The sequence below is a fragment of the Delphinapterus leucas genome, chromosome 1, assembly GCF_059928025.1.
Source record: "Delphinapterus leucas isolate spDelLeu-1000000601 "Yukka" chromosome 1, BTC_Dleu_Yukka2, whole genome shotgun sequence".
Lineage (NCBI taxonomy): Eukaryota > Metazoa > Chordata > Mammalia > Artiodactyla > Monodontidae > Delphinapterus > Delphinapterus leucas.
This window is the reverse complement of record NC_143129.1, coordinates 82,108,919-82,130,091: the sequence shown is the minus strand read 5'-3', so window position 1 is coordinate 82,130,091 and position 21,173 is coordinate 82,108,919. Positions and strand designations below refer to the sequence as shown.

Sequence of the window (21,173 nt, the reverse complement as noted above, 5' to 3'; positions counted from 1 at the left end):
AAAATTTACACCCTTTAAGAAATAACTCCTTATTTTGCCCCCCCCCGAAGCCCCTGGTAATACCTCTAGTCTATTCTACTTTCTGTCTCTATGAATTAGCCTATTTTAAATGCCTCGTGTAAGTGGAATCATTTGTCCTTTTGTGTTTGGCTTATTTCACTTATGTTTGTACTGTTCTTCCATGTTGTAGTATATATCAACACTTCATTCCTTTTTAAGGCTGAATAATATTCCATGGTGTGTATATACCACATTTTGTTAATCCATTCATCTGGTGATGAACACTTAGATTGTTTCTACCTTTTGGCTATTGTGAATTATGCTGCTAAGAACACTGGTGTACAAGTATCTGTCTGAGTCCATGTTTTCAATTCTTTTGGAGGTATATCTAGGAGTGAAATTGCTAGATAAATATTGTAATTTTATAGGGAATTCCCTGGCGGTCCAATGGTTAGGACTCCATGCTCTCCTGCCAAAGACCGGGGTTCAATCCCTCGTTGGAGAATTGGATCCCACAAGCCCAGCAGCATGGCAAAAAAAAAAAAAAAGGTAATTCTATGTTTAGCTTTGGGGGGAAGCTTCAAAACCACAACAGTTGCACCACTTTATGTTCCCACCAGCAATGTACCAGAGTTCCAATTTTTCCACATCCTTCCCACACTTGCTATTGTTTGCTTTTTTTGTAATAGCCACCATAATGGGTGTGAAGTAATATCTCATCGTGGTTTTGATTTGCATTTCTCTAAAGGCTAGTGATGAGCATAGTTTCACGTGCTTATTGACTATTTGTCCATCTTTGGAGAAAAGTCTGTTCAAATCCTTTGCCCATTTTTGCATTGGGTTTTTTGAGTTGTAGCTCTTTATATATTCTGGATATTACTTTTAAAATCAGATATATGATTTGCAGACATTTTCTCTTATTTTGTGGGTTGTCTTTTGACTCTCTTGAGTCACCTTAAGTGTCTCACTTGAGACACTTTAATGCACAAAAGTTCTAAATTTTGATGAAGTCCAATTTATTTTGTTGTTGCTTGTACTTGTGGTGTCATGTCTAAGACAAGGTCAGGAAGACCCTATGTTTTTTCCTGAGAGTTTTATAGTTTTAGCTCTTATATTTAGTTTTTTTAAACCATTTTGAATTAATTTTTATATATGGTGTGAGGTACCATTCCAACTTCATTCTTTTACATGGTGTCAGCCAGTTGTCCCAGCGCCATTTGTTGAAAAGACTATTCCTTTCCCTGTCAAATGGTCTTGGCACCCTTGTTGAAACTCAACTGAACATAAATAAAAGAGTTTATTTCTGTATTCTTAATTCTATTCCATTGATCTATAAATCTATCCTTATGCCAGTAATACATGGTCTTGGTTACTACTGTTGGTTTGTAGTAAGTTTTGAAATTGGGACGTATATTCTTTTTCAAGAACTTTATTCTTTCAATTCTATTCCTTTTCAAGATTGTTTTGGCTATTCTGGATCCCTTTAATGTTCATATGAATTTTAGGGTCAGCATGTCAATTTCTACAAAGAAGCCAGCTAGGATTTTTTTTTTATCCAATAGTATGCATTTTATGACAGTAACAGGAACAGATTGGGCACCCTAGGGCTCTCTTTATATCCTAAAGAAAATGAGCATTTACATTATTCATGGGCTGTACTGAATTAAAAAAAGATCAGTTGTACACTCACCCCTTAGACAGGATAAACTGTCCCGGGGTGTACAGCTTTAACACCTCCATTAAAGTTGTTTGCAAAAGGAACAGAGAACTAAACAAAACAAAACGTTTTTCCTTGGGAGTGGAGAGTCATTTGCTATTATAACCAGCAAATACCGTTTATTAAGTCAAAAATGGAAGGGGGCAGGGCCACAAACACTATTTGAGCAAGCTGACCAACACACATTACAGTTTTAAAAATGAAGGTTATATACTGTATGTTATAAGTCCCAACAAAGAGTGTCAAAATGACATCTATTTCTTTGCTTGCTTTGTGATCTTACCTCTTGGAGGTGTTACGGGTTCTCGTGGCATCTGGCTTCTTCTTCTCTGCAGGCTTTAAAATCTGAAAAGAACACATTAGTGTTTCAACCACACTCATCATGGCACCCGCATCGTCAAACTCTCCACAATAATTGGGTGCAGAAAACAGAGTGACCAACTGCCTCTTTGCAAAAAATTCATATCCATCTTCAACCACCAAATGGGCTCTACATGTAAGATCTAAATCATGCTTATGGAGAAATTTTGCAACCACTTCTGCACCAAATGTGAAGAACACACCTCTGTCATTTTCACCCCAGCCTAAGACACCTTTATTGGCATCAGACCACAAAAGATCACAAGGAAGACCTTGATCTGGTACATCAGTTGGTCGAATAATTCTCTGAATCTGTTTTGAACCTATAGATCAATCAATTTGGTGGAGTATTGACATCTTAATATTATCTTGTAGTCCATGAACATGCAATGTCTTTCCATTTTTTTAGGTCTTCTGAATTTCTTTCCAACAGTGTTTTGTAGTTTTCAGAGTATAAGTTTTGCACTTCTTTTTTTCTTTTTTTTTATTGAGGTATAATTGACATACATTAATTAGTTTCAGGTGTACAACGTAATGATTCAACATCTGTATGGATTGCAAAATTATCACCACAATAAATCTAGTTCACATCCATCACCATACACAGTTACATAATTTTTTTTCTAGTGATGAAAACTTTTAAGATCTACTTTCTTAGCAACTTCCAAATATGCAATACAGTATTATTAACTATAGTTGTTATCCTGTACATTACATCCCCATGAGGCAGGAGATAGATGGGCTCCAGGTTAGACATTTACAACTGGCCGCCTATTTATATTTCTTGGGGCGAGAAAAAGACGAGCTTCAGGTCGGACACTCACAACTAGCCTCCGGTTTGCATTTCCTGAGACAGGAGGTAGGTGGGCTCCAGGTTAGGCATTTACAATCAGCCTCCTGTTTGCCCTCCAAAATGGAAGTAACAACAGAAACAGGGTAAATAGCCAGGCTTTGTCTCTTGCAGACACCTTAAGATAACAGTCATGGCACTAACAAAGAGGGGCAAAACCTCGTTTGAGTAAAGGATCAAGAGTCTCAGCATCCCCCCCTCTCGTTGGGGCAAGGGAGACACTATACATGCGCAGAAAGGCTCCTTGGGGGGTCAAAAGTCCGGGGACAACGCCAGGCCATAATGAGTCTTGCTTCTCCCAGATGCCTTTTCATCGAGATCCATCTAGGCTGAGAGGTATGTGCGCACCTAGGGGGAGGGTCCTGAAACAAATAAGCCAGGGAGGACAAAAGCAAGATGATTGGCCAGAAGGAAGACAAAGACCCCGAAGAACTGCCCTATATAAATGACTTAATAGCCTCTTTACTGCTTAACTCACAACTTTTACCTTGTGTGTTTTTCTTTAAGTCGACACAGGAAAGAAGACCTTAGGCTATAAGTGTCCAGAGGTGAAGAATTAGATTCTTGAAGTCCGTGGACAACAAACTTAGTTTGTAAGTATTATGAAGGCTGTCATTGACTCATAAAGGCTTTTCAATGGCATTAGAGCCTAAAGGTTCAGCAAAAAGGATATGTACTGTAAAAAAATAAAATTGCCCAGGAGTATTATAATACCTGTGCCACTAAAAGTTAATGGGCTGGACTTCCCTGGTGGTGCAGTGCTTAAGAATCCGCCTGCCAGTGCAGGGGACACGGGTTCAATCTCTGGTCCGGGAAGATCCCACGTGATGCAGAGCAAGTAAGCCCGTACGCCACAACTACTGAGCCTGCGCTCTAGAGCCTAAAAGCCACGACTACTGAGCCCGCATGCCACAACTACTGAAGCCCGTGTGCCTAGAGCCCATGCTCTGCAACAAGAGAAGCCACTGCAATGAGAAGCCCGCACACCACAACTAGAGAAAGCCCACGCGCAGCAAGGAAGACCAAAAGCAGCCAAAACTAAACAAATAAAATTAAATTTAAAAAAGTTACTGGGCTGTCACTTTTAAGTTTTCATTTACTCCTCACAACATCTATGAAGGATAATGAGAAATAGAGTATATTGTGGTAGCTAAGAGCACTAGGACCTTGGATTCAGAAAGAGCAAGCAATCGGCCAAATCCAGAGCATGAGAGAGTCTACTGGACAAATGACCTGGCTTCTCCATAAAATCAATTACAAGGGAAAAAAAAGTATGTGTGTCTGGGGGGGAGTGTAGGGTGAGGAGGTGACTGTCAAAGAATACAGTAGTCTTAACAACTAAATGAGTGTGTAAAACTGTTTGGATACTAATTTGAGTAAATGAACAGTAAAAAGACACCTTAAACAATCGGAGAGGCTTTTAAATGGACTAAATATTAAATGATATTGAGAAATAATTATTAATTTTGTTGGATGTGCTAATGGCATGGTGGTTATATTAAAAAATTTCTGACTCAGAGATGTATAATGAGGGATTACACATAATCCCTCATTATATGAGTAAAGTAGTATCTGGGATTTGCTTTAAAATACTGAAAAAAAATGAGGCGGGATAGATGAAACAAGACTGGAGAATGTTGATAATTGTTAACACTGGATGATGGGTACATGGCGCTTCACTCTACTACTCTCTCTCACCTTTCATATGTATGTTTAAAATATTCTATAACCAAGTTAAAAATAAAAATAAATAATAAAATATATAAAAGGAGAGAGAGAAATAAAAAAGACCTGGTCTGCTTCCTGGCTCAGCCTCTTACTAGCTAGGTTACCTTGGGGAAGCTATTCGATATCTGTAAAATGGCAATAATAAGGATATGTAAAGCATTTAACACAGTATGGGCTGCATAGTTAAGCTCAATAAATGTTAGCTAATGTTGTTATTATGAAAGAAATAAAAAATATGTAATAACAGATTTGATTTATAGTAATTTTAAAACTTCTTTGTGTCAAAATATCAATCATTAATTACAGTATAATTTGTAACTGAGAACACTGGAAAGAATATAGATATTCATTTACTGGAGTTTAATTAAATAAATTATATACATTTTTATAAGGGAATTTCATGCATCTATAAAAATAATCATATTTCTAAGTCAAGACCTATCAATTCTATCACTTGGCATCATTTTGGAGATATTACATAATGCAAACAGACAAGAAAGAAATTAGAGGTAAAAATGAGAAAGAAAAAGGTAAAATTTACCTCTGTGGATGATATGCTTACATACTCAAAAAAAAAAAATCAAAGGAATCAACTGAAAAATGTATAAACCAAAAGAGAATTCAAGGTAAGGTAGCTGAGTACAAAAACTAATATAATAGAAATCAATAGCTTTCAAATATACATCCAATTAAAAATTATATTGGAAAAGACCCCATTTAAACTGCAAAAATAATAAAAGATAAACTCCCTAGAAAAGAGGTTAGCAAGAAATGGGCAATATCTATAAGAAGGGCACAAAAGAATACTTGACAAAATATAAAGGCACCTCTTATTCTTAGATAGGAAGGTTCAATAGTATAAAGAGGTCAATTTTCCCTAATTAGAGATATAAATTTAATGTCATCCAAATAAAAATACCAGCAGAATTTTAGACAACTTGACAAGCTAATTCAATAGATCACATGGAAAAAATAAAAAGCAAGAATCTTCAGGAAAAAATCTAAAAAAAGAGAGTAATAAGGGGAAGACTAACCTGACTAGATATTAAAACATTATAAATGTGTGATACTGGCCAAGGATAGATATACATATTGATGTACCAGAATAGAAAATCTAGAAATAAACCCAAATACATACAGGAATGAAATAAATTTGTTGCCCACATATCCATACAAAAGGAAGTTCTAAGGGATGTTCTTTAGGCAGAAAGACAAAAAAAAAGAAATCAAAATAATAGAAATGTGTAAATTTGCCTAGTTGGAAGTCACACATCTCTCAAGCTTGTCTTTGGTCTTTACAAAGCTCAACAAAAACTACTTGCAGATTATCGAATGTGGTCTCTCATGCCTATACATTTCAGTATACTGTTCTTTGTGTCTGAATGCCATTTTACATCTCCCAATCTGCCAAACCCATACCCAAGCTTCAAAAAAGTTCAGGAATCATTCTTCCATTAAGTATTCTTTCTTTGAGAAGAAATAGAGTATGTGCAGTGTCTCCTAAATGTTGATTTTCCAATTTCTTGCATCTCCATTTTGTTCTTCATCTGTTATTTGTTCTTTACACCACTGCCAGAGGAATACTGCTAAAATATAGATCTGATAGTGTCTTTCTCCTACTAAAAAATATTTGATGCCCACTAAATGCCTGAGTGTCTATAAAATAAAATATGAACTTCTAGGGACATGAGAGGCTTTCAAGGCCTTCCAGGACTCACCTCCAACCTACTTTCTGTCCTCAGCTCTACCATGTATATGAGTGTGCACCCTATATTTAGAGCCACTGCAGCTCTTACTATTCATACACACAGCTTTCTTGGTGCCTTTGTTCACCCAGAACCTTCAGCCTGATATGCCGCCCTCCCTCCTCTAACCCTACTCCTCACCCCCAACCCAAATCTCTCCAATCCCTCATCCACCCCAATCCCTAGTCTTCTCTGCTCACTGAGATTTTTCAAAGCTGTTTTCAATGAAACCACATCTAAAATCGATTAAGAATGACTCATTCCTGAGCTTCCATAATTCATATTTATTTTATTATGGTTGATATTATTAATAATATTGATATCAGTTGTTTATATGCCTGTCACTAGTCTATAACATTCATAGAAGTCAGGGCCATGTCTTACTAATTTGTTTCATCCTGGTAGCTTTAAATACACTGCTTACCACATGGTAATAAATACTGACACACAAAAATAAATAATTTTTGCACAGCAAGAAATAAAGTAGCGCCTGACACATGGTAAGCATTCAATAAATGTGAACTCTTTCTAGTGGTAATAACAGATGCTCAATAAACATTCTGTGAAAAATGGCAAAACTAGTTGTGCTGATTTATTATTAGCCAGCTAAGTTCTTTTAGAATTGATACTGCTTGGGAATCACTATAAAGAGTTTCAATCTCCTCTTTTGGTGATAGCAAAATTTTAGGTTCCAGAACCTCAGAAAGGGCCTTAAGATATTTTTCAAGACATAGGTTCATGTGTCACTTAATCTGGTCCCCATACAGATAGAATTAAATATTGAAATATTTTTATATCCATTTAATCCCTGAAACTTAGTATAATTCTTTTTTTTTACACTTGTCTGTTTTTAATAGATGAAAGATTTACAGAATCATAATTAGTCTCCTTCAGCAGCTAGTGTGGCCAAGACGAATCACATCAAAAGTACTTGTCAACTTGCTTCCTGTAGACTAGATGATAAACAAGTCTTTTTGGTTTTTTTAACTTCTTTTTTTTTAACTTTTCAAGATAAATAAAGTATACATTATTAGGACTTTTCACAGCCAAAAGTCAGTTTTTCACTTCCATTCCACGTGGAAATTTTTGCTGTGGCTTATTTGTTTTCACAGCTGTATGATATTCCGTAGCATATCTGTTTCACAATATATTCATCCATTTTTCTCTTGCTGTACATTTAGATTGTTCTAGGTTCTTTTCCTCTTTCAAATAATTCTGCAATGTATTCTTCTGTGTGTCTCCTTATGCACATGTGGGAAAGTCTCTAAAGATGGGTAAGTACTTCATCTTTTTTTTTTTTTTAAATATATTTATTTATTTGTTTGTTTAGCTGCTTTGGGTTTTCGTTGCAACGCCCTGGCTTTCTCTATGAGATCAGGCATCTTTTCCTGTATTCATTGGCTTTTTAGATTTCTTCTGTGGATTGCCTGTTTGTGTCTTTTGCCTAATTTTCTATTATTTGTTTTTATCTCATCAATCTGTAGTTTGTTTGTTTTTACATATACGTTCTAGATACTAGTCTTCTGTTATTTATAGGCTATGTCTGTTCAGGTCCTCCAAGAAGCAGACACCAAGAGGGAATTAGAAGTGCAAGACAATTACTGGGGGTCAGTGCTTCTGAAGGGTAATGGGAAAAGGAACAGGAGTGGTTGAGAAGAATCTTTAGACCCCATTGCAGCTCTTGATACCATCTCATTGTGGCTTCTCCTTTGTCTTTGGATGTGGGGTATCTTTTTTGGTGAGTTCCACTGTCTTCCTGTCGATGATTGTTCAGCAATTAGTTGTGATTCCGGTGCTCTCGCAAGAGGGAGTGAGCACACATCCTTCTACTCCACCATCTTGAACCAGTCTCTTAGTACAATTCTTAATACTGAGTAAGCACTTTCAAAATGTTGGTTGTAAATGTCCATCAACAGATGAATGGATAGAGAAGAAGTGGCACATATATACAATGGAATATTACTCAGCCATAGAAAGAAATGAAATTGGGTTATTTGTAGTGAGGTGGATGGACCTAGAGTCTGTCAGACAGAGTGAAGTCAGAAAGAGAAAAACAAATACCATATGCTAACACATATATATGGAATCTAAAAAAAAAAAAAATGTTCATTTCACTGATGAACCTGCAGGGCAGGTATAAAAACGTAGACATAGAGAATGGACTTGAGGACACAGCGGGAGAGGGGGAAGCTGGGGTGAAGTGAGAGTAGCATCTACATATATACACTACCAAATGTAAAACAGTTAGCTAGTGGGAAGCAGCAGCATAGCACAGGGAGATCAGCTCGGTGCTTTGCAACGACCTAGAGGGGTGGGATAGGGAGGGTGGGAGGGAGGCTCAAGAGGGAGGGCATATGGGGATATATGTATGCATATGGCTGATTCACTTTGTTGTACAACAGAAACTAACACAGTATTGTGAAGCAATTATACTCCAATAAAGATCTATTAAAAAATAATAAAAATGTTGAAGGAATGAACAAATAAATGAATTAGGACAAATTGTTTATGCAGCAGAATCTCCAAATTGTGAGCACATCACATATAAGGAATATGTTTTGTTCATCTTTTTGTCTCCAGCACCTAGCATGGTATCTGACACAAAAGGAACATTTACTAAATAGCTATTTATTAAATTAGAGATAAGCGATAAATACAGTTTACTTTATAAATGCAAAGAAGGAAAAACAAAACACATTTGTTGTATCATGTAACCTTGTACCAAAGATTTATGAATAGATTTATTAATGGGGTGGAATTTCTACCTTGAAGATATAGAAGTAAATATGGAGACTGAGAAGTCAGGTCACCTTAGTCCTCTAGAGTGGTTAAAGCTAACTAGTCCCTGTGAATGAGAATCTAGCCTAGCTGAAGATCTCTAGCCTCTATTTACACAGCATTGGCCCCAGGACAACACAGTCAGGGCAGGCTGTGGTCACATCTCTTAGCCTAAGAATGCATACCTGTTAGGGAAATTTCCTATTTCTAATGAAAAAATAAAGACCTTGGGTGGAGAGAAGAAAAGTAGTAGGAGTGTCACTTGAAGCACAAACAAACATGGAAACTGAACAATCTCTGTATCATTACATCTTCTTCAAGAAAGGCACACCAATTCCCTTCCAAGGTATATCAGTATGTTGCACCATTGTGGAAGGAATGGAAGAGCAGGATGGGGTTGCCTGGCTGAAGTCACATCTTGGGGAAGCTGGCCAGGTTGGCAATGCCACAAGCGTTGTTCTTATTCCGGGCCATGAGGATATAGCCTTTGTTCCCCCAGTTTTCTCCCCAGCTGTAGGACCAAGCAAGGAAAATACTTAGTACCCTCAGTTTATTCAATAAAACATTTACTGAGTATTGTACCTGAGTATAGGTACTGATGTTTTACAAAAATGAATAAGACAGTTTTTACCTTTAAACAGTTTAAAGTCAAGAAATGGAGGCATAGTGCTATAGGAGAAATTGCTTCTGACCAAGGGGATCAAAAAGGGCTTAAGAAAAAGGTGGCATTTGAGCTGAGCCCAAAGGCGGATAGAATTTGGACCTGTGGAAATGGAAGCCAGCAGGGGAGTATGAAATGAGTAATAGAGGCAGGAAAGCATGGGACATGTGGTAGGATCATGTAGCTGAAAAACAGGGTGCTTGACAGGGTGTAGTGGGAGATCAGGTTGAGTGATCTTTATTGCCAGGCTAAAGAGTTTGACTCTCTGGCCCATGATAGTAGAGGAGACACTGAAGTTTTCTGATTGGGAGAGTAAAATCATTCAACTTGTGTTTTATGAAGACTAATCTTGAAAACGTGAGTCTAGAGCATAAGAAAGAGGCAAGAGAGGCTGAAGCTGGTGATCTTGGTTTCATAGAAGAAATGAAAGAAACTATGAGAATTGATGAGAGTGCTAAGGAGTCAAGTGGAGAGACTGGAAGATTAGATACATGTAGACAAAGACAGAGACAGAGACAGAGAGAGGGAAGATTGGTCTATACATCTTCCTAAATTGTTTTCATGAGTTTTTTGTCCTTTTTCCCCAACCAGAAAATTCACCAGTTACCCGGTACATTTTACTTAAGACCTTTACCCTACCGCTGTTCCCTTCTCCAGGGGTCCCCAATGATCCTGGTCCTGCCTAGGTGTGTCCTTTATTCTTCCCAGCTCTCTTGGCACTTGATCAAGAAAGGAAAGGGTAAGTGCTTGCGCTGGGAGTCGAGAAAGGGAGGACACAAGACAGAAGCTGTGGGAGAAGGAACATCCTCTTAGAAAGGTGCTCGGGTTCACTCTTAATTGGGACTGTGATATAAAAAGTTGCTTCAGATTTGAAGCAACTCCCAGCCTTACATTCTATCCTGCCAGCCCTCCAGGCAGCAAATCCAACTTGGTTATACTACTGCATTGGCCTGTGCACTCCCCAGAGTCTAGGACCCCTGCTCTTTGGAGGGCACCAAGGACAGAAAATTTAATCAGGGCTACTGCTAGGCTGGTGTTGACCAATGAGGAAAGAAAAAGAATAACTATCCTAAATCTGCGCCCCTACAAAGTCACAAGGGGCTAAAGAGAAATGGGGAGCCAACTACTAATAACGTGTAGTTTTATTTGTTCCCAATAATAGAGAGGGAAACACTAATTTTTGTTGTTGTTGCTCATATCCACTTTCTGAAAAGCATTTCTCTTCACAGACTTCAAAATCTTTGGCCAGTTCTTATATATGTCTATCCTAAGTGTATCTGGAAGGGCAAAAAGCTGCACAAGAGGATACTAAACTTTTACTTTGTTTATACTGTACCCTAGTGCTTATAGACAGACTGATGATGGAAACCTCTCTAAAAAAATCAATCACATTAGAGAGAAAAGAAAGAAAAAAATACAATTCCAAAGCTCCTGCTGGTTCTTGGTGCTACTTTATGTTCTCATTTAGCTAGGTCTGTCTTTCTTAGGGGGCAATGAGATCACTGAAGACAGACATCTGCTCATGTGTTTGTGTATGTGACTAAGTACCTTGAACATATAGCAGCTGCCCAACACATACCTTTAGTACTCTTGTCTGGGCATTAAATGTTAGAATTAATAGCCTCTGATTGGGAAGGTAGAATTGAAACATCTGAGAAAACTTTCTCTTGATTTAAGAGAAAGAAAGGAATATTGGGAAGTTGGAGTTGAGGGTGAGTGTTAAGAGGATGACATGTAGTGTTCCCATCATTACCTGTTTTTAATTATCCAGTGCTTGTTTCCCTTCTGGATCCCGTATCCCACTGCCAAAACTGCATGGTTCAGATTATCACTATTGCAGTTTTCATCGTAATACACACCTAGGAAACAAACTATCAAGGTGAAGCTTTCTGCAATCCAAGGGTCGCCCTGTGAGGTCTCCCACTCTAGGAAACCCTCTGTAGAATCCCATCCCAGTCAGGAGGGCTTACAAAAGAGATGCTCTGTGCTGTGGCAGCTGTTTCTCCCTGGCAGACTCAGTCTTTATGGAAACAAGTACTGAAAATGCTCAGTACCCTTCGAGAAGCTGCCCAGCCCACGTCATAAGAGAAGGTTGATTGTGCTCCGTAGGAACAGTGCCTTACCTTTTCTGTAAAACTGGAAGGAGGTCAGGCTTGCATCAATGGCCACAGAGACGGGTCCCACTCGGGCCACTGCCCTCTTCAGGGCTTTTTCATTTCCCTCAGGGATCTCTCTGTACCCTCTGCACTTAGCTGCCTTGCCTGTTGGGTTGTACATACAACTTTCATCCTGGAAAAAACAGGTTGAAATAGGACTAGGACTAAGCAACAGGCAGTGAATCAGTGAGTGAGGAATTCTGCCAATATTTTGGGTGATGTCAGTGCACTAACAGGGGCAGCAGACTAGAGTCTCTAGAAAGGGTCTGTTCTCTCCTCACCATTTTAGAAACTATAAAAAAAAGAATATGAAAAGTGGCTACCTTGTACCGTACACAAAAATCAGCTCCAGGTGGTTTTAAAACATAAATGTGAAAGGAAACAGTGTAAAACTTAAAAAAGAAAATATTTTTTATTTCTACCTCAGGGTAGAGAAAGATTTCTGAAATAAGATTTGTTTAAAAGCACAAATCATCTTCCAGCAATGTAGCATGTGTGATCCTCAGCAGGCAGGGAGGCAGCAGCTGCTGTGTGGGAAGGAGGCCAAGGCCAAGGCCCAGCTAGAGGGAGGACCTTGGCCCCATGCACATATAACAGGCAAAGAGTTCTGGCTGGACCCTTGTGCTCTCATGAGATAAAAGCACATAACATGACACTAAAACAAATTAATAAAGAACTTAGCAATTTAGCTTGTGAATTTCCAGGCTATGTTATGTTTTGCAGGTCTAGTTAACGATGATATGTTTCATTGTCAAGCCACAATTATGGAATCTAACGGGAACCCACATCAAGGTGGTGTATTCTTTTTGGCAGTTCATTTTCCTACAGACTACCCCTTCAAAACCCTGAAGTTGCATCTACAAGAATACATTGTCTAAATATTAACAATAATGGCAGCAGTTGACATGATATTCTAAGATTACAGTAGTCTCCTGTCTTAATAATTTCTCAAGATTCCTTTATCTGCCTTATGATCCAAACCCTTGATGCCTCCTAGCGCCAAAAATTGCATAGATCTACAAGTAAAATAAAATATCTAGGGAATGGGTTTGGAAGTATACCACGTGATGATACTTTAAAAATAACCTGTATTATGGCTGGAGTGAACTTAAATTACTGTATTATCTGGCTGCTGCCCTATCAGATCTTTTCTTTTTTTAAATTTTGTTTTTTGTTACCTCCTTCCATTCATTTACACGTTCATATAAGAAGTTCTTTCAGTTTTGGACAATAACTGCTTTTAAAAACTGTAAAGTAGAAAAGAGAACAGTTGTCCAAGATTCAGAATGTTAAAAATGGAACACATGTTTTATATGGCTAATTCTTCATTTTAATTGATTATGAGACCAAAATCATTGCACATTTCTCTAAAATGCTGACGAGATCATTTGAGGGGGCAGGAGAACAGAGATTATAAGTCAATTCCTCCTTCTATTCCAAAATAGGGTTTCAAATGTTATGTAATTTTCCTTTAAATTATTCAGAGTTTCTGAGTTATTAGTTAAACTGTCTCTCAACAAACTGGTTAATATAGTACTGAATAATGATGCAAGCTGTCAGTGGATAAGTGATCAACTACTAGCTCTAATAATATTTAAGTTATGTTTTTAATATAGTTAGACAACGCTTTAAATTGGTTGCCTGGATTAATCAATATAAAAAAAGTTATAAACATGAATCTGTTTTTTTGTATACACTGTTAGGATTTGTTTAATTTTTTTGATGTCAAGTGACAACAAAAAGTTGTCAGGAGAATATTTGACAGTTTAAAAAAGAATATTTTACCACGCCCAGGTTATCTCACTGACTGGCCTGATGTACTCAGAATTCAAAAGCTAACCTTTTAGGACAGCTTCAGTGTGCTGCGCCTTATGGCAGCAGCCCCAGGGTCAGATATGGACTGAGAACTGTACACAGAGTAAAGAAAAAGCTTTCCACATACAACCTCCAACTTCTCTGACTTATTTACCTGACAGCTAAAAAAAACCATAACATGGAATACTAATGGCATGACATTTTTGAAATGAAGTAGCTTTGATGTGGCCAATGTCACGATGATGTGCTGAAATGTGCTGAAATGACATTACTATGTAGGTTGCTGAGTATCCAGTAAAATGGATCTGTTCAGTCATTTACATTAATGAGCATTTTTGTTGCAGGAGATACTATTTCAGATGACTAAACACGAATAAATAAAACTCGTTGTTACTGGATTTTTTAAAGGCACAAATTGCAAAGGAAAAAAATTAATAATTTTTCTACACTAAAATTAAAAACTTTTCTGGATTGAAAGACATCATAAAGAGAATGAAAAGAAAAATAGACTCACAACACACATAGTATTAGTATCCAAATATCTTTTTTAAATTCCTAAAAATCAGTAAAAAGGAGAACATAACCTAAAGATGGGAAAAGATATAAACAGTCAATTCACTGAAGAAGAAATGCAAATGGCCAGATAAGCATACCAATGAAGAGATGAATCAATAGGATTTCTTATACTGTGCAGGTGGGAAATACAAATTTTTCCAAACACTTTGGTAAATAATTTGACATTATCTAGTAAAGAGGAAGATGCACATACCCCAAGACTCAGACAATTCTGTTACTAGATATTATATTCTAGTAAAGAAATTCTTGTACATGTGCATAGAAGACGTGCCCGGGAATGTTTGCAGCAGATAAACAGATCCAATAGATAGATCTTGGCTCTGCTACATAACTAGAGGTGTGAGTTTGAATATGCTATTTTATCTCCTTAAGTGTCAATGTCCTCACCTATAAAGTGAGGACAAGGGTACCGTACAGGGCTTTTATGAGGATTAAATGAGAACATGTACTAAGTACATGGCTTAGCACATGGTAGCCATCATTTGTATTACTCAGCCTTGTTATCCCTGCTTCAAAGGCTCTTATTGCAAAGGCCCCATATTATATTATCTATCAACCCCATGTATATAAAAAGCCCTCAGATCTTCTTCCTTTTAGATAAGAAAGATCTTCCTATTACTAAAGGACCTTATAGGAGGAAGTGAGTTGATCTCTAAAACTGCAATAAATATGAAGCAACTTGCTTTTTCCCTCATTTTATACATGTTAGCATGTTAACTTACATAATTTGCTTAAATGTTCCCCAAACCCACACTGAGATCATACAAAATAAGGCCAAGTGATTCATGAAATTAGCATGGTGGGCCTGGAGACTTGTGATGGGAGTGGAGGAATTTTGCAGAGTTACAGAGACTGACTCAGAGATCTATGGGATAACCTGTCCTCTGTTTTTTCTTCAGGGCAGAAAGGCAGATAGGAACCATGGTAGCCTAAGCTCCCCAAATTCTCCCAGACTGTGGGAATCTTCTTGGCTTCTGTGGGAAATTATCCCATCAAGAAGGCTGGATAGGGTAACAGAAAACAAGATTTCTGGACTTGTTTCCAGTACAAAATGTCATACTGGGGAAGGAGGAGCCATTACAGAGCTGTATGACTGCATGGGACAGTCTCACCTGTCCAACATACGGGTAGGCATCTTCAGAGTCAATGCCCCGGTTCTTCTGCACATACTGGAAGGCATTGGTCATGTAGCCCCCTCCACAGCCATCATTCTCAGACACACAGTCCACCAGGTTCTGTGGACTCAGATTTAAGAGTTTGCCAGTTTTCTTCTTGAGTTGGCCCTCCAGGGCACCCACAGAGCTAAAAGCCCAACAGGAACCACACTGACCCTGAGAGGCATAACAGAGAAACTACCAGTCATTGCTGTTCACACTTTTTGTTTCTTCCTTCTACCTGCCTGATGAAATTCCATGTTTTATAAATTTCAGCACCTGTCCCCTTTGCTGTGAAGTCTTCCTATTTCCCTTCATTTAACCTTTGTTGCAGTGTTCTATTGCTATTGTTGCTGTTGATAACTGTTGTTACTATTGTTACCATTAGCTGTAGTAAAGCAGAATACAGCTCTTCCTCCAATGAATCCATCATAAATTGAAAATATAGTAAGTTGAAAATGCATTTAATACCCCTAACCTACTGAACATCAAAACTTAGCCTAGCCTACCGTAAATGTGCTCAGTACACTTACGTTAGCCTTCAGTTGGGTAAAACTATCTAACACAAAGCCTATTTTATAATAAAGTGTTGCATATCTCACGTAATTTATTGAATACTGTACTGAAAGTGAAAAACAGACTGGTTGCAAGTGTATTGGTTGTTTACCCTCGTGATCATGTGGCTGACTGGGAGCAGCGGCTCTCTACCACAGGCCAAGATCAAGAAAAGGTTTCGTACCACATATCCTAGCCTGGGAAAAGATCAAAATTCAAAATTTGAAGTACAGTTTCTATGGAATGCCTATCACTTTCACACCATCATCAAGTCAAAAAATCATAAGGTGAACCATCAGAAGTTGGGGACCACCCGTACTGGTTTTGCAACGCACTAGATGTGTAACCTTGGGTAAATTACTAAACCTCTCTGTACCTCACTTTCTTTATGTGTAAATTGTGGATAATTACAATATACTTAATGGAATTATGAGAATTTAGAAAGTTAATTCATGTAAAGGATGAATTATTATGTGTAATAATAATAATCTCTCAAAAAGTGCTGGCTATTATTATTAGTGTTTCTTCAGCTAGATTATACATTTTTCTTTCTTTCCTGTTCTATTTTTTAAAACTGGGGATTTCTTGAGGACACAGGTTATGTCTTAGTCATCTTGAATCTCTACTGCCTAGCACTATATCTGGTAGGTTCTGAAAAAAATGTGTTTGTTGAATGAATGTTAAATCAAGTGTTCATCTGGTGGATAAAATCAGCCTTGTTAAGGTTGTGGGAAAACTTACATTCTCATGCTGGTAAGAATGTAAGATCATACAAACTTTTTTGGAGAGGATTCTGTGACCTACTGATTCCAATTTTGGGATTTGTTTTGCATAAATATTTGTATATATTCACAAAAATATATGCACACAGGTGCTTACAGCAACACTTTGTAGAAAAGAAAAAACAGAAATAACCTAAATCTACAAAAACAGATGATGAGTTAAATAACAGAATAGCCTTTATTCTCTTAGCAGGGGGAGAGGTAACTTAATTCTTTGCCCTCTTTTTCTGATGCCCTCCTACCTTAAGAACAAAGAAGCAGAAGAAGGGAGAGGTCATGCCAGTTTCCATACCCACACCCAAGAGGAAGGAGGGTACCTGGTTTTTGACAGGAGTAACATATCCCTTCTTCCGATAATCAATAGAGTCTGGGCTGCCTTCCCAGTCTGGGATATAGAGGGTGTCATTACTGCGGGAATGAAAGGCGGGTATTTTGAGTCCAGTCATCTTCTGAACCACTTCTTCACTGGTCTGGGACAAAGAAGAAAGAGGCCAGGCATAAGCAGGGAACCAAGACAAACAGGGCAGGTAGACCAGGAGCTAAGGATCAACTCACCATATCCCCCAAATGGTTCATGGCCAGTTCATATGTATGGACACCAAGAGAGGCCTCGAGATTATGGATGGAAATATGCTTCAGGTTTTTTTCCCAAATTAAACGCCGAGAGATTTCATCCACCTAAACAGAGCATAGTCAGTATTGGCATAGACTGTGTCCTGTGTACAAAGTTATCTACATAATACTGTGAAGGTTTCTAGAAGAGATTAAATTTACAGTCATAGAGGGTTTACAATCTAGTTGGGGAACTGACCATGGGATTATTAAGAGCATGCAAAAGAAATATATAAAACAAATAATAGAATGCAAGCTCTGGAGAGACATATAGGAAAATAATTGCTTACGGATTAATAGCATTAATCTGAGAAGGCTTCCCAAAAGAGAAATATAAGACAGTTATGAAGAAAAGGAAGGACAGGACTTGATGGAGAGTGAATTGAGGAGTAGTAATGGAAAGTATATGTTAACAGTTAGGGACCAGGGGCAGGTTTGCTTGGTTGTAGTGGTTAAAGTATTGGGGTTGAAGAAGGGAGTCTGGAAGCTAGGATTAGATGTCTCAGGTTCCAACCTTCCCACCATGTTCCCCTCCAGGTTCCCAGGCACCTTGCTGTTATACTGTTTTCTGTAGGTCTTCTTCCATAGCTCCCACTGGGTGTTCAGCATCTCCTCGGGGTACAGAGCAAGGCTCACCACAGGCAGCAGTAGTAGAACCTTGAGCCCCCACATCCTGGAGAAGGGGATAATTAGGGGACACTCTTCTATTTGCCCAGAGGTTCCTAACCTGGCTTGGGATGAGGAAATAGCTGGAACCATATTCTCAGACAGGTGGTTCTTAACCTTTGGGACTCATAGACTCCCACGACAAGCTAATAAAAATTTTCAACCCACTTTAGTCCCTCTTACCAGAAAAATGAATGCACACACAATAATTCTGGGGGGTTCATGAACCCGAAGTTAAGAACGCCTTCCTCTGGACCACGAGGCAGAGGAAAACTAGGCTTTACAAGGAAGGTAGACGGAGATTGAGGATGACTTCCATATGATAAAAACAGTGATAGTCAGGAGGGTTCTGGGTTTGGGTGGGATGCTGATACATCTGGTTACAAGTATTTTGACCTAGGGAGATTCCACACACACACACACACACCCCCCACACACAGATACACTTGCACAGATAACCAGCAATGGGATAGGAAATGGACAATCAGGATGGGACAACACCTGTCTGCGCCAGTGTCCCCAGTAGACTTGGAGGAGATAGACAAGGTAAGTGCAGGGTGGGACGAGTGGGGTCGGAGAATACACAAAGGAGAGATTTTCAGCTAAGTTTTGCTTCCTGATCATTTCTTCAAGGCATTCTATTGTTCCTTGCCTAAATTCTGATACTTCTGATCTTGCTAGGAGAGGACAAGGGAAAAGCTGACAGCATTTCCTATTCTCAAACTATGAGATGCTTACTGTCTCCTCAGTCTTCTTATGCATTTCTTCCTCCTTTCTCTTCCTGCTCCTTCCTCAGGCAGGAAACTGTCCTAATCTCAACCAGCTGCTGTGGGCAGGAAAGTTTTTCTTTTTCTGACCAAAAAGCCCACAAAACCTCTGTGACTGCCTCACAGGACAAAAAGCCTCAGAACCAAAGTTTGTTAGAAGAATGTAAGACAGAAAAGCAATGTTCTGTGATTATTAGATACACAGCTTTTCAGAAGTTTACTCTAGCTTCATTCACTTCTCGCAGTGTCTTGCTAATTTCATGTCCTCCATTTTAAGAGCAAGTTAGTCTGCATCAAGTCACACAGCTTGCATAAATTTTGAATTTATAGTCCATTTTTGTGTAATCTTTGCAAACTGGCAAAATGTCCAGGAGGACGTTTAATATCTGGAGTGTTAAGGGCTTTGGGATGTCTCAAACAGTAGGAAGACCTTACTGAGCTACCACCTCCCTGCACCACTCCTCCCCCCTGCTAGTAAGTTAACCCTTTTGGTACCTGCCCACCCACCCCCGCACCTCCCCCCGCAAAAAAATACCAACCCTGAGAGGTCACTCCTTGAGGGATGGGTAAAGGATGCCCTATATTCTTTGCTTTCACTAATAACCATGTATACATACACACAAACCGTAAAAGGAGTCCTAAAGATTTCCAGGCAAATTTTACTTAGCCAGGAAATAACCTAAGAAGGGCATCACTGTTTTCGTCTGCAAAGTCTATAAAGTTCATTTTGATCCCCACGTCACTACGTTCCTAATATTCCTTAAAATGGAGAACTGAAAGGAATGAGAAGCTAAAAGATCTAGGAAGTTGAAAATGTTACCTGCTGATGGGGATCTGTTCTCTGGGCTCGTCTCAGCAGAGAAGTGTGGATAATGTGGGCGGATGACTAGGGGTGCTGGATTTATTCCATCAGGATTGCGGAAGTCAACTGTAGCTGTTGGCTGGAAAATTTGGATGGGGAGGGCAGTGGAGATAGAAATACTAAGAGAGGGGGATTAGGGAGGAGGGAAGGAGGCAGCAGATTTGCATCGTTTCTGTGTGCGCATGTGGAGCATGTGTGCCAGGGCAGAGAGTTAGGTATTTAGTTTCACGTGGCTGCCTGCCTTTGAGAGCAGACAAAAAAAAGACCTCAATACATATTATCCAAGTTGCGGCTTACCTTCTCTTTCGTGGACAAAATATTATTACACTGGGGGATTACAACTTTCCAGTCCCTTTCCCGTTATTATTCATCTCTCCAACTTTGAAACCTCAGTTTTCCAATATGTCTGATCCTCACATGAGGGATGAGGAAATGAACACAAAAGGCTAGAAAAAAGTATGTAGGGGAAGTCACAGGCTCCAAAATCATTTGTATTTTATAAACTTGTTGACTAAAAGCTGTCATTTCTTCCAGGCAGGGGAATATCTTTCCCAGACTAACATGGTTTTGCTGAGGAAGGATACGTCCAGAAAAGTCCTGATGAAACCAGTTCTAAAAGTAACCAGAAACAGTATTCCTGGTTATTTATGACAGCACTTGAATCAATGCCATAAGCACTGACAAATTCACATGTGACTTCTTTGTTGCTACAACTCTCAGATGGTGGGATGATGAACATTATCTGTCTCAATTATTAAAATCCCCAATCCAGGTCCAGTCATATGAGCTTCACCAAATGCTTCCCTCAACATCCAGGCATGTGACAGATCATAAGAATCTAGTTCAGTCCCTAAACCACAACCCCAAACATTTTCTTCCATAAACAGATGTGTGCGAAGAGGAAAAGGGGTCCTGGGGACAAAAAGGATAACACATGGGATCTAGAGTCAGTTTCTAGCTGGATTACACACATAGACCCTCAAGAACACAGGCTTATGCTTATGGGTTTTTTAAATTTCCTAATGAAACACATTGTCCTAGAGGGAAACCAGGTCTAGACCTGAATAGTTTAAATTTCCCCATTCTTAATACCTTTAAATCCAGAAGTGCCCTATTGGTCTCAAGTCCCAACATTCCCCCTCTCCCAAGGACTTGGGCAATCTCCCACCCCCCATCCCATGGTCAGATGTTTCTGATGATTTTACTCAGAATGAGTCAAGATCAGGAGGACAACCAAGGAACGCTGAGTGATCAGAGCCCTATGATTTCTGATTCCTGAAATTATAGACATACTGTGCTTTTATGTTTGTATATTTGAAGCGCAAGTTATGGATTCAACTAGTTGTGGGTGTTTGTTGTTTATGAGCTGGGAAGGAATAATAAAGCCGC

The 21,173-nt window shown here is 38.7% G+C and overlaps 2 protein-coding genes across 6 annotated transcripts in view; both read right to left on the bottom strand.

Annotated features, from left to right (window-relative positions):
* Positions 1–2,018, bottom strand: part of CTSS (cathepsin S) — a 39,935-nt gene extending 37,917 nt beyond the window's left edge. Inside the window, exon 1 of the mRNA XM_089916147.1 lies at positions 2,001–2,018. The gene's annotated coding sequence lies outside the window, so the exon portion shown is untranslated. The remainder of the gene's footprint in view (positions 1–2,000) is intronic.
* CTSK (cathepsin K) lies at positions 2,001–21,080 on the bottom strand. 5 transcript variants are annotated; one of them, XR_002643288.3, is made up of 8 exons: positions 18,039–19,421; positions 17,433–17,555; positions 17,195–17,347; positions 15,499–15,717; positions 11,963–12,128; positions 11,593–11,698; positions 9,488–9,689; positions 2,001–2,062 (listed from the first exon to the last, which is right to left on the bottom strand). XR_002643288.3 is itself a non-coding variant. In XM_022564223.3 (7 exons), the coding sequence occupies exons 1-7, from the start codon at positions 18,246–18,248 to the stop codon at positions 3,238–3,240; spliced, it is 1,029 nt and encodes a 342-aa protein (XP_022419931.1). In that variant the 5' UTR covers positions 18,249–21,080; the 3' UTR covers positions 2,105–3,237. The 5 variants fall into 5 exon arrangements, 3 of the variants coding, with proteins under 3 accessions (XP_022419931.1, XP_089772242.1, XP_022419930.1); XR_002643289.3 differs by lacking the exon at positions 9,488–9,689 and adding an exon at positions 3,155–3,289 and having other exon boundaries at positions 2,014–2,062; positions 18,039–21,080; XM_022564223.3 differs by lacking the exons at positions 2,001–2,062; positions 9,488–9,689 and adding an exon at positions 2,105–3,289 and having other exon boundaries at positions 18,039–21,080.
* Positions 21,081–21,173: the final 93 nt, after the last annotated feature.

Bases quoted from the DNA above. Each gene is read 5' to 3' on its own strand.
- CTSK (XM_089916116.1), bottom strand. From the start codon at position 18,248: ATGGTTCCAGCTATTTCCTCATCCCAAGCCAGGTTAGGAACCTCTGGG. The intron at 17,556-18,038 runs GTGCCTGGGAAC...TGCTCTGTTTAG, and splicing joins GAAAACAGTATAACAGCAAG to GTGGATGAAATCTCTCGGCG. The intron at 17,348-17,432 runs GTGAGTTGATCC...TCTTTGTCCCAG, and splicing joins TGAACCATTTGGGGGATATG to ACCAGTGAAGAAGTGGTTCA.